The 12,196-nt window shown below is 34.9% G+C and overlaps 2 protein-coding genes across 6 annotated transcripts in view; one reads left to right on the top strand and one right to left on the bottom strand.

Annotated features, from left to right (window-relative positions):
- LOC139983650 (uncharacterized) overlaps positions 1–12,196 on the top strand; it is a 468,492-nt gene that overhangs the window by 408,000 nt on the left and 48,296 nt on the right. For 3 of the 4 annotated variants that reach the window (XM_071997345.1, XM_071997341.1, XM_071997343.1), the window contains exon 13: positions 169–4,122. The exons of the other annotated variant lie outside the window; for it this stretch is intronic. In XM_071997345.1, the coding sequence (XP_071853446.1) occupies positions 169–205 (37 nt within the window). In that variant the 3' untranslated portion in view covers positions 206–4,122. Of the gene's footprint in view, positions 1–168; positions 4,123–12,196 lie in introns of those variants that run through there. 4 annotated transcript variants of the gene reach the window in all.
- Positions 6,519–12,196, bottom strand: part of LOC139983661 (very-long-chain 3-oxoacyl-CoA reductase-like) — a 262,428-nt gene continuing 256,750 nt past the window's right edge. Inside the window, exon 10 of one of the 2 annotated variants that reach the window (XM_071997369.1) lies at positions 6,519–6,856. In XM_071997369.1, coding sequence (XP_071853470.1) covers positions 6,746–6,856 — 111 coding nt within the window. In that variant the 3' untranslated portion in view covers positions 6,519–6,745. Of the gene's footprint in view, positions 6,857–10,805; positions 11,795–12,196 lie in introns of those variants that run through there. The other variant, XM_071997367.1, reaches the window with a different exon arrangement.

Here is a 12,196-nt window from a genome sequence, read left to right as displayed (position 1 = left end):
ATTATATATGATGATTTCATTGCATATTCATGTTCTAACATATGAGGTACTAGAAACCTACCAACCTAGATTGAATAGTCATAATAAGCAACATGATTCACTTAGAACAGCTTTTAAAAATGATGTCATCTTTTGACACATGTTTCTTTCCCTTTATTTTCTCAACAGAAAAAATACCTGGCAACTGAAATATAATGCCTCGTAAGAACATAAGCCGATGTAGCTGACAGTGTCTCTGATCAGCATTTTATAGGTCGTTCTTAATTGTTGAGTTAAACAAAAAGGAAATTTCTCCAGGACAACATGAATCTCACTGTGGGTTATCTTTCCTCCAAGTCTGGCCATTCTTAGCATCTGCAATTTCTCTTGTCCTTGCATGTGAATCAAAGTATATAGAGTTAGGGGCGCAGTCTTAGCTAGGTTGTATGTTTGAATACGTAATGATTAGTTATATGAGTCTCAAAGTAGCTGAGAATAATAAGAACTGTTTCCCTGTGAACATGCAGTCAGATATATTCTGTAGATGAATTTGAGTTACAGTAACATAATGAAAGACGTCAAAATTCCAAATAATTCCATGGAAACTGGCTCAGGGATGCACCGAGGGTATAAAGTCACTAATATCATTTATCAATAATTTCTGTAATAGCGTGCTCCTAAACATAACCTGCCAATTAATGTTTGATGCAGGTCTATAAAGCCGTACTGCTTCCAATTTCACTGCAACCCTGCAATGCATAGTAAGTTGATTGACAAAATAAAAAAATTAACATTCGATTGGTAATAAAACTTGTAGATAGATCCTCGTATAATGTTACATGTAGATAGATTTATAAATTAATAATATAAGATAAATTAACTGTATAATATTAATTACAAATAATTACTGTTGAATTTAATTATGATTGTTTATGTGGTGAATGTAATCAGTACTTTGAAAGCATTTTCGTCTACATATTTTTCCACGATGTATTTTTTTCGGTTTATGTGAGTTGTTATCTATCTAAAGGTATCAGTAGAATATCAAAAAAATAAATGTCAAGGGCCAAGTTCATTTGAATATCAAAAATATAGTTTTTGAGAGGAAGAAATGTGTAATGTTTTCAATAGTGTTATAGATAATGAATGGAAAGGTAACAGTATAAATAACCTCCGACCTGCAAGTAAACTAAAATATTACTGCATTTCGTTAGACGACAAAGATTTTTTGTTATTATGTTACTAGTAAAGTGTTGCCAAATGTACCAGAAAAAGAGGAAGAAAAAAGTAAACAGCAAAGTGTGATTGTAAATTACATGGTAAGGGTGTGCGCACATGTACTTATTAGAATAGCAGATTGTGATTTTGCTTACAAAAGTAATGCCTGGTGGATTACGATAATTCTTTACGGCAACGTTTTCTATACCAACCTTCACTGCAACCTATTCATCCTTTAGGAGAGCCATCTCGATGTAACTACTCATTTTAGAACAATTCAGGTGCTTTATACACCTTTTAGTTTTGTAAGGTTTCAATTAACTCTCTTTCCTACATATGATAGAACGTCAAATAACTGCCATTCGTTATACAGCTTCAAGGAGCATAGGTCGTACCATCCATCTACTAAAAATGTCTTTAACTGTTGTAATGTCATCGTCTAACGTGGCATTTCTCGATATTTTGCAATAGGCGTGAAACTTACAGAGAGTGGGAGATAGAGAAAGACAGTACGCTTACTTATGGAACCTTTAGTAACTGTAGAATTTTGATGTTAATCATCTTCAAATTTTCAGAAGACTTGATAATATTAACGAAAGTATAATAAACATTATTACAATATATAAAGAAACTGTGTTTTGTACATAGCTTTCTATTTGGAAATTGTATTGTGTAACCTATAGCTTACTTAATATTTGGGAATAATTGGGAATGTCAGAAGTGAAACGTAAAGTAATATAATCATGCTGTAATACCACGTCAGTATGATCACCTTTCAAAGGAATGACATATTTGGAAATATCAGTGCCGATGTATTTTTTCCTTCAAAACACGCATTTTATTATTAATAACAATGGCTTTAGAATTGCTGCTGTAAATAGCTTTGTATATGAAACACTTTCCTTGTCTAAGATTGATATTATCCCAGCATTAAATAAAGTAAGGCCTACTTTTGTATATATTACGTTATGATTTAACTTAGCACTCGTCAATACTTTGGAGAAATTTGGAACGTCTTAGAGAGGTTACATCAGTATAGTTTTCGTCTGTTAAAATTCCAAACCAAATAGAAAATGTGTCAAAGGATTAAAAGATGAACATTACAGTGTACTGTATATTATTCGTGTTAATGGAAAGGTCTTATAATTAACAACATATAGCTAACAATGTTGTGCTTCTCTTTATAGCTATTCAATAAAATACATCCCTGGAAACAGTAACGACGTTAAAAAAAATACAATAAACAAAAAGGTGTAATACTGTAATGTTATGAATATATCGAATTTCCATGGCAATAAATATTCTTTTTAATGACGGTCTATTATATTTGCATACACGCATTTTATTATTAATAAAAATGGCTGCTGTACATATCTTTGTATTTTAAACATTTTCCTTGTCTAAGTTAGCGCATCTCCATACTTTGGAATATTTAGAATGCTAGATGGGAGGGTGGGGTGCTTTAAAACCTTTAGATATATTAGTCTTTGCACTTTCTATCATTCGTTTTAATGTAAATATAATATAATTAATTACAGAAACGAACGAAATTGTGCTACTGTTTACATTTTCAATGAAAGCAGTAAACCATGCTCTGCAACAAAAATAAAACAATTAATTAAAAGAGTATCGCTACGAATGGTATTAATCCCAGTATTAATTAGAATAAAGCCTACATTTGTAGATGTCTTGTTATGATTTAACTTAGCACTCGCTTTCACTTTGAAGTAATTTGGAACGTCTTAGGAAGGTTACATCTACTTTTGGAACAATCAGTATTGAAAAGATGAATATTCCAGTGCACTAAATATGATTCGTTATAATTGGAAGTTATTATATAATTAATAAAATATAACTAAGAATGTTGTGTTTCTCTTTATAGCGTTTCAATAATGACGTTAAAAAATGCAATAATGTTTTGAATATGTCGAAATTTTCAGCGCTATTAATATTCTTTTTAATAAATGTCTACTATAGTTACAGCACGTAAAAGCGTTCCCTTTTGTTGTTTTTTTTTCAAGATCGAGCACGATAATAATTTCAAAAGTTCCAGAGTGCTTGATATTATTATGGTGAAATGAAGTTACATTGTGATCAATTAAATAACTGCAAAAATATTTTGCAATACTTTTTTTCAATGTCAGCACTTTTTAATATGTTGTAAGTTATTAATAACTATTACAAGGAATCAATTGTATTGAATTCTGCAGTGAACTTGATAACATACATGCTGAACATATGATTATTAATCAATTACTATAGCTAAATATCGATATAATTACTTTCGTATTGTTAAGTAATTAATATTTTGAATATTGGAGTGGACATGATATCCTTCCTGTAAAAGATATTTTGCATTTTGTACTTACTTTTATACAAACTGGTTGTAGTCCCGACTGTCCAAGGATCATTGCTAGTAAACTTATTGGAAAAGTTCTACAATAAATTTGAGATCATAACTTCACTTATATATCAGCATTCGCCACTTTCGTAATCCTCAAAAAATTGGAGTCACAATGGAGCCAATGCAAGGCAACATAAAGCCATTTTATTTCATAAATCTTACAAGACGAACTGCTCAGACTGGTAAAAAGTTGGAACCTTCCGTAAATATGTAGCTTTCATGAAAATGTCGTATACTCAGACCCGTTGCTATGTATTTTGAGTTAAAGGGTTACCAACAGTTAAAGAAGTAGCACAATACCCATGTCGTATAACTTGTGAAGTAGTTTTATACATTATCGTAACATAGGGGAGAGAGCCGAGGAGAGTGCACTTCCATGTACCCCGGCCTCGCTACGGGTCGGAGTATACTTAGTAACTTTATCAGGTTAACTTATGTTGTAAGTATTTCCAAATTAAGTACTATATCTTGTTCACAAACTAAAATTTTGCTTTAGAATACAATAAAATGATTTAAACGAATCGAACGTATTGCGTACTTGATATTTTTCGTTTCTGTTTTTCTTTCTAGTATTAAATCAAACTATTTGAGGAGGTAGTGTCACTGTTTCTAGTAGACTATGATTGAAGTATTTCAGAGGTTTCTGATACTTTAATTTCTGTTATTATAAACTCTGTGACAATACAGTTGTTATTACAGGTAAATACAAAAGCAGCCATATCTCACTTTTTTTTTTTACAGTACGTTTTCATTTACATTTGCAAATAACGTCCTAGCATCTCGATAATACGGTGTATGAGCACCAAGGAGAATATTGTCACAATATGAAAATATTGTGACGTATAGTTTCATAGTTGTTCGTTACACAAGAACAATGATGTTGACAAACTAAACCGTTATTTCCTTGGCCGTGCGAGCTTTATTCTTCCTCATTTAATCTGAACTATGAATCATTTCATGACCAGCTGACTATACAGATTGCAGTTTGTTGGAGGCAAATCCTGGTTGTGGATTGCTCTCTAGAAGGGTGTTTGAGGATCAGGCGTGGACCCAGGGGTGTGACTGGTGTACACTCCATCCCCGTTTCTGTCAGTTTCTCTTTGTTCTGAAATTGCTTCAAACACCTTACTTAGCAAGCAACTCTACCAACACCCTACAAGCGGCCATACATCTGCAGCAGAGACGAGCTCTAGAAGAAAACTAATTGTATTAATGTCTATACATTACTAAGGTGATTTTGGTTTCGTTGACGTCTTACTGAGAGACCGGTCGATTATTTCATTATACGACGCCGTTAAGAGAGCCTGCTAGACGCCGCCCCCCCCCCCTCCCCACACACACATATGGTCCTGTGACCTTTAGGGAACTGAGGGAGTACTTGATGCACCCTCCACTCTTAAACTCGTAGGCTGAGGGTCCGTTCTGCACGGATGAGATTGGCGCACCTCCTGCATTAGTAGACTGAGTAAAACATTCGTGTTATATTTTAATGACTTAACATTGATTTTATCTTGTTTTGTGTACTCCAATTTACCTTAAGGATTACAGGATAATATTGTGCGTTGTATTCATGTTGATGCGCTTGTGTGTTGTATCCTTGTAAAGACATGCGATTCGTAGCAGAAATTGAACTCAGCTTACCTCGATTTAATTATCTCGAAGATGCGCTATGCCAGTTCTTAAATGATATGCTTCACTCTAAATAGATACATCGACTGCAAATGTATACTGGCTACATGAGAAAGATCAGAAGATTGCAGAGTGTTTTCAAGGCTTCTTGTTTGGGAAACGGGATGGGTTGAGACATTCTCCTCTGCATGCAAGGTTAATATAGATGAACAACGACCCTGATAACTCAATAATATCAGTCACATAGTTAAAAAATTGATTAATATGCGCAAATCAAGCATGAACGAAAGGACCTGAGCACTGGGAACGAAACCTAACGTCACCATTGTCAAACGACTCCAACATATATCCCCAAGATCCTGAATCAACTGGAGTGTAGATCAAAGCATATCAAAATGACGACTTGTATACATTGCAAAACGGTCATAGTCAGTAGAAAACCAGTTTGCAAACTTTTCATAATGCAAAATACAACATTTGTTTCTTATTGTTTTACAACGTGTCGAGAAAGATGATAATTCCTCATACGCTCCTTAAAATAGTTTCATTCCAGGTGATAATCCAAGTTTTAACAGTAGCGTGCACATGATATCCAAAATGATGAGGGAGGGGAATTCAAAGTAGAGGCCCGAACTTTTGTGCGAATGAAGCATTTTATAGGGGGTGAGCTGCTCTCAGGTAATTTAAGCCGGTTAGTAGCCTACTTTGCATGAAGAAACACAAGTATATGGTAAGATTTCTAATACGGATATCCACGATCAAGTGGTCCGAATATTCCAAGTTTTACTGCATAAACTTGTAAGAAAGCAAACAACCATAAAAAGGACAAAACAAGTCGTTAGTTCAGATTGAAATATTCCTGATCTCATATTGCAATTTGAAATCATTCATCATATTCATGCACACGCCCAAGAAGATCCACATCACTGATTTTTTTCTGATGCGATCCTAAAGATACAAGCATTACAATACACACCTTACAGGTCAAGAATTCTGAATTTCACTTCATTCTGCTCTGTATTTTTCCACTTTTACCTTCTTCATTACGAACTTGAAATTTACAAAACTGAATAGTTTAACAAAACACTGTAAAAAAAAAACAGTCATAACAGATCTAACAAAATGTGACCTACAAATGTATAAAAAGATACTTGATCAAATATAAAGATAATCCTAGAAAGAATAAAACAGCAATTAACGGGTAGATTATATTTATATGTAGCCAGTGCTAAGGTCGAGTGGTTAAAAGTGGTGACATTAGAAGCAATGAAAGCTAGCATCTGGGAGGTCGTGGGTTCTATCCCTGGCCAAAATCCAAAATGATCTAAACTGTTCATCTCTCCTAAGCCAATGAAAACGTGTGCAATGAATTTCATATTCAGGTCAAGTGTGCATAATTCCGTCTTATACTATGGTTGCAAACTGCATAGACGTTTACATTAATTACTTCACATGAATTACATTGCTTTCTTCTGATCATTTACGTCAAGCATGATTGAAGGGCTTCTTGACAAATCATTGCGACTTTTGCTGCTTCTTTTTCAGAGCGTACTTCCGAAGCCCCTGATGCATGGAAAGCTGTACATAGTCGCTGATTACCTCCGGAACAAAACTAACCACGGCGCCCTGAGGGGAGAAAAAAAGACAACGTCAGGTAAAAAATAGTACGATTAAATCTTAAAACAAGGATATTATCCAAAAACTATTACATAGTTGTTTGTTCTTCTCTTGATGGGCGTCACTTCTCTTGTTAGTGAGTCTTCGTGGCCCTTGGCTATTGATCCAGGGTAAGGAAAAGATAGTTGCACCTGCTTAGCAATTCGGATTAAATGATCAGAATATACAAGCAATAACTGAAGATTAGTAATATGCAGAGTAAAATAACTCACAGACAGTAATTAAAACCAGAACTACAGCAGACTTAGTGATTCCTTACCTTATAAATGTATACTTTATACTGAATCACGTGATTGATAGAGCAACTGAGGAAACTGTGTCCTGAAGTCAAATACCAGAACATCATACCAGAAATCTTTGGCATTGCAACAGTATTATCCTTCAGAATGTTAAATTACAGATACGAGTCATGAGTGACAATGGACACCCTCTCAGCGACTTAAAACAGGAACTGTCGAATCCTATGACAGTTAATGACAAAGAAAAGCCATTCATCATAGAAATAATTATTTTTGCAAGGTTTCCAGATTTTGACCTCTGTTGAATTCAAATTACCTATTGGACGATATATGTCACTACGTGTACTTGTTGTAATAACAACCATTTACAATGTCATAACAACAATTGATATCAATTACTATCTGACCAACTATATGCTTTCCTGTTCACCATGTCCTTGCACAAAATGTCATGCTGAAACCCAAAGCTTATTACTGGCCACCCCCTAAGAAGAAAGGTTTTCGAGGCTTGAAGTTTTGCTAACCTTAATCAACTATTGACGTGAAGCAAATTAGAAGTTTCAACTTGAAACAAAATTATCCAGTTACAATGCTTTTCTGGTTTTGTGAAAAACACTACAGTTCGTCTACTTAACAGATAACATAGATAACTGTATAAACTCTGTATCCACCAGTTCAGAAGAAGACGACATAATTCCTACATATAGAATGCCTTTATCTGTTTCTAATTCCTTGCCGAAGGCAGAAGGAATATATGCGATGGTGATGGCGTGTGCACACGCTGCATGCATGTATGCAGCGTGCGTGTGACCCTTGCTCGTAAACACTCTAACTTCAGAAGGATAACTGGACGTTTCATATTTGATATGTAGGTTCCCCTAAGATAGAAGTGGTTTGGGATTGTTGTTAGTATTGGTCAAAGGTCATCTTAAACAGCACGGGTCAAAGTCTCAGGACATTGTTCTCACAATAGTATAAGTCTCAGGAAGTTTAAACTAAGTGTGTAGCCTGCCGTTGGTGAAGTAGACGAACTGTAGTGTATTTCATGAAACCTGTATGATCATTCAGTTAGTACAATCTGTTTCAAGATACCCCCATTTGAACTTTACAAGTGTGATTTCAAACGCCCAAAACATATGGGGACATGACATGTAATGGGGACATTATATGAAGGTTTGTACAGACTTAATTATAATAGGTTTGTTGATGTAAAATCAGACTTTCAAGGAAACAAGAAACATGTATAATACTTTTAATTATTTTATCATTGTATGCTCTTCAGTTACATACATACAATAATTTATGAGTGACAGAGCATTTCAATAGTAAAAATAACATTCAAATATATAAACATAGATATTTCAGGGCATAGTTCGTAATTTCAAGCACAGGATAAAAAATCATCGAAGTGTCCAACATGTGAAAAGACCACCGGGGGTAACTTTACACATATGAGGCAAACAGAAATGTTTGTAGCCAACAATAACATTTCCTTCATATTTCAGACATATTCTGACTAGTTTACTAGTAAAACTTCAAATTTCATAAACGTTTACTCTCTTTCTCTTTTCTCTTTCTAGCCTATTTCGCTCCACTGCAGGAGGAAGGCCTCTTCATCGATTTTCCATTTCCATCTGTCCTGTGCTCTCCTTTGCCATAGAACACCTGTAAATTCTCTGAGTTCATCTGTCCATCTTCTACTCTGCCTGCCTCTCCTTCTGATACAAGTTCTTGGGGTCCAGTTGGTAATTTTCTTTGTCCATCTGTTATCATGTTGCCTGGCCAAATGGCCGGCCCATCGCCATTTCTTGACTTTGATTTCCTTTATGATGTCTTGGACATTGGTTTTCTCTCTTAAGTTTTGGTTGGTTACTCTGTCTCTCCTTGTGACTCCAATTATGATTCTTTCCATCGCCCTCTCTGTCACTCTCAACTTCTTTTCCAGTTTTTTCGTTGTTGTCCAGGTCTCCGCACCATATGATAGTACAGGAATTATGCACTGGTTGAAAACTTGTTTCTTCAGTGATGTTGGAAGGTCCTGGTCACGGAAAATGAAGCTTAGTTTACCAAATTTGACCCATGCTAGTTGGATTCTTCTGTTTACCTCTCCCGGTGTTTCATTGTTGAGGGAGATCCTTTTGCCCAAGTAGATGTAACTGTCCACCTCTTCTATCTCTATCCCCTGTACTGTAATCTGATGTCCTCTTATTCTGTCACCCATCATTACTTTAGTCTTTTTGATATTCATATTGAGTCCTGCCTTTCTGCTTTCTCTGGCTAGTTCTTGCATCATTGTCTGCAGCTCTTGTGGTTGGTGACTTAGAAGAAGTATGTCATCAGCAAATCTTAGATGGGTCAGGTGTTCACCATCCACTGCAATTCCTTTTGATTGCCAGTCTAGATTCCTGAAGGCGTTTTCCAAGGCTGCTGTAAAGAGTTTAGGAGAGATTGGATCACCCTGCCTCACGCCTTTCAGAATTTTGAAGATGTTGGTTTTGTCTCCATCCAGATGAATTCTTGCACTGGGGTCTCTATAGATGGCTTTCACCAGACGAATGTATTTCTTATCTGTGATCTAGTCTTCCAATGCATGAAGCAAGGACTGGTGGTCGAGGCTATCAAAAGCTTTTTCATAATCTATGAAGCCCAGACAAAGATTAAGCCGGTATTCCTTAGCTTTCTCAATCACCTGGCTTAAAGTGTGAAGGTGGTCTGATGTCCGGAAGCCTGACCGAAACCCCGCCTGCTCTCGTGGTTGTATATCATCAAGATCCTTCTCCACTCTGGCTAGAATGACTCTGGTGAAGATCTTGTACAGATGAGGCAGCAAACTGATTGGTCGATAATTCTTGATGTCCTTCATATCCCCTTTTTTGTAAAGTATGATGACTTTTGCTTCATTCCATTGGGTTGGTATCTCCTCTAGTTCCATGAACGTTTACTCTAGGCATCACCAAAACAAAGTCTCATAACATTTCACGAAAGTTAAAGTTGTATAATTATGAAACATGTGACAAGATCACTGAAAGAAGGATGAGAGGGAAGACGTCATTTTACAAACATGAGGTAAGTATATGTTTGTAGTCATTATAACATTTGTTTCCTTCATATTTCAGGAGTTTATTAAAATGTTCGGACAATATTACTAGTGAGATGCAAATTTAATAAAATTCATCTGAGCAACTTTTCATGTCAGAATCTAATATGTAACAGAGTTAATAAGGCTAAGTATCACCAAGACAAAGATAAGGCAAGCAGATGGTAGTAGTCTTTCCTAACATTCCCTTCACACTTCAGAAAGAGAACAAAATGTTCTGACTATTTTATCATTTGAATTTAATAAAACTTAATAAACGTCCTCCAGGCCACCTTTTACATCAAGTTCTGATGTGTAAATATAACAGAACCAGTCAGTCATTGTTATGGGAAGTAACCTCTAATTTTTATACCAACTAATTTTATCAAAATCAACTCAATATAAAACTTTTCTTTTAATTCCTTCCAATATGGTGTTCTTAATTTAAAAGAACATTCATAAGGCATAATTATGTCGTATGAAAAGCAACCGAAATAGAATCTGTTTTCTTATGTGAAATTAAACTGATGTATAAGTTTACATTTGAGCTTTAAATGAGTGACAATTTGTTGCTTTCAATCGTCAAACTCATCCAATTGATTGTAGTCTTAATTGTTAAAGACTGACTAAATGCCTTGTGCTAAACTTGAAAGTCTAGTTACATTGATAAGTTAAAATCTTTTGATTTCATTAAAAAAAAATGCATTGCTAATTAAAGACGGACTTGCTGTTTGTGTGCCAAACTAGACATTTAGAAAGGTAAAAGTCCTATGGTTTCATTTCCAATGAGGTGTTTCATTTTTAAAGTTTACTTGCTACTTTGTGCTAAATTTAAGAGTCCAGTCACATTGATAACGTTTAAGTCTTTTGATTTCATTTACATTTTCATGTTGCTTGTTAAATACTGACATGCTGTGTGCCAAACTTAATATTTTGAATGGTTAAAGTGATATGTTTTCATTTCCCCATAGGTGTTACATTTTTAAAATTGACTCACTGTGTTACTCAATGTGCTAAAGTTGAGAGTCCAGTCACTTTAATAGGTTGAAGTGTTATCTTTTCAAATTAATTATTTTGTTTCTTGTCAAAGAAAACAAAATTACATAGAATCTGTGTGCTAAACATGGCATTCTATTAATTTTAGTACTGCACCTTTAAAGTGTATCAAATACAGATATTTGTTTGTACGAAAGACCATCTTTAGCTATAAAATCAGCATCTGATTGTTGATAGTGTTTCTGCAAAGCTCACTTTCTTCTAAAGAACTTTTGATAATCTTTACATACTTCATTCATTTGTTACATTTAATGCTGCCTTTAAGACAAACTAAGAATATTCAATCAAGTTTATTAACCCATCACCGAATGACGTTATGACGTTTAACAATCGAATTTAGAAGACACTTGTGATCTTCAATTTCATTTCTCTCTCTTTGCAGCAGAGCAGACTTTTTTTTTAGTTAGACTTGGATGTTTCTTTAGCCAACTTCATCATCCGTTTGCGAGAAGCACCGAGAATTGCCATCAGAACAAAATCACTGACAAACTCGGGTAAATTGGGCAAAACAAGACCCTAGGCAAGAAGAAGAGAAAGAGCACTTTGTATATATTTTGTTTCTTTCCTTTTTGCTTTTCATCTTTGTATGATGTATCTGCAATGGCTTCCACTTTCTGCTTTCATTGATGGGTTAACTGAGACAAAGCTGACAGTAATTTTGATAAAAGGAATAATATACCTCAGAGCAAAGAACAACGAGCAAACAGAAAAGAAAAAGTAAATAAATGAATTAAGGAATACTTTAGTCCTTTAAGTAAGTTGTGAGTTTCAGTTTTAATAACTAGTTTTGCATGGGGCCAGCCTGATTGTTTGTGGCAATTTAATAACGATACTAAGGAGACCTTCCCAACACCCACATCTCCCCACCCTTTATATCCGACATGATTCCATTATATACATATACTAAGTGCTGTATAT

This window comes from Apostichopus japonicus, chromosome 16, assembly GCF_037975245.1.
Source record: "Apostichopus japonicus isolate 1M-3 chromosome 16, ASM3797524v1, whole genome shotgun sequence".
In the NCBI taxonomy this organism is placed as follows: Eukaryota; Metazoa; Echinodermata; class Holothuroidea; order Aspidochirotida; family Stichopodidae; genus Apostichopus; species Apostichopus japonicus.
Note: the sequence above shows the minus strand (reverse complement) of the source record. Positions and strands in the feature narration are given on the sequence as shown.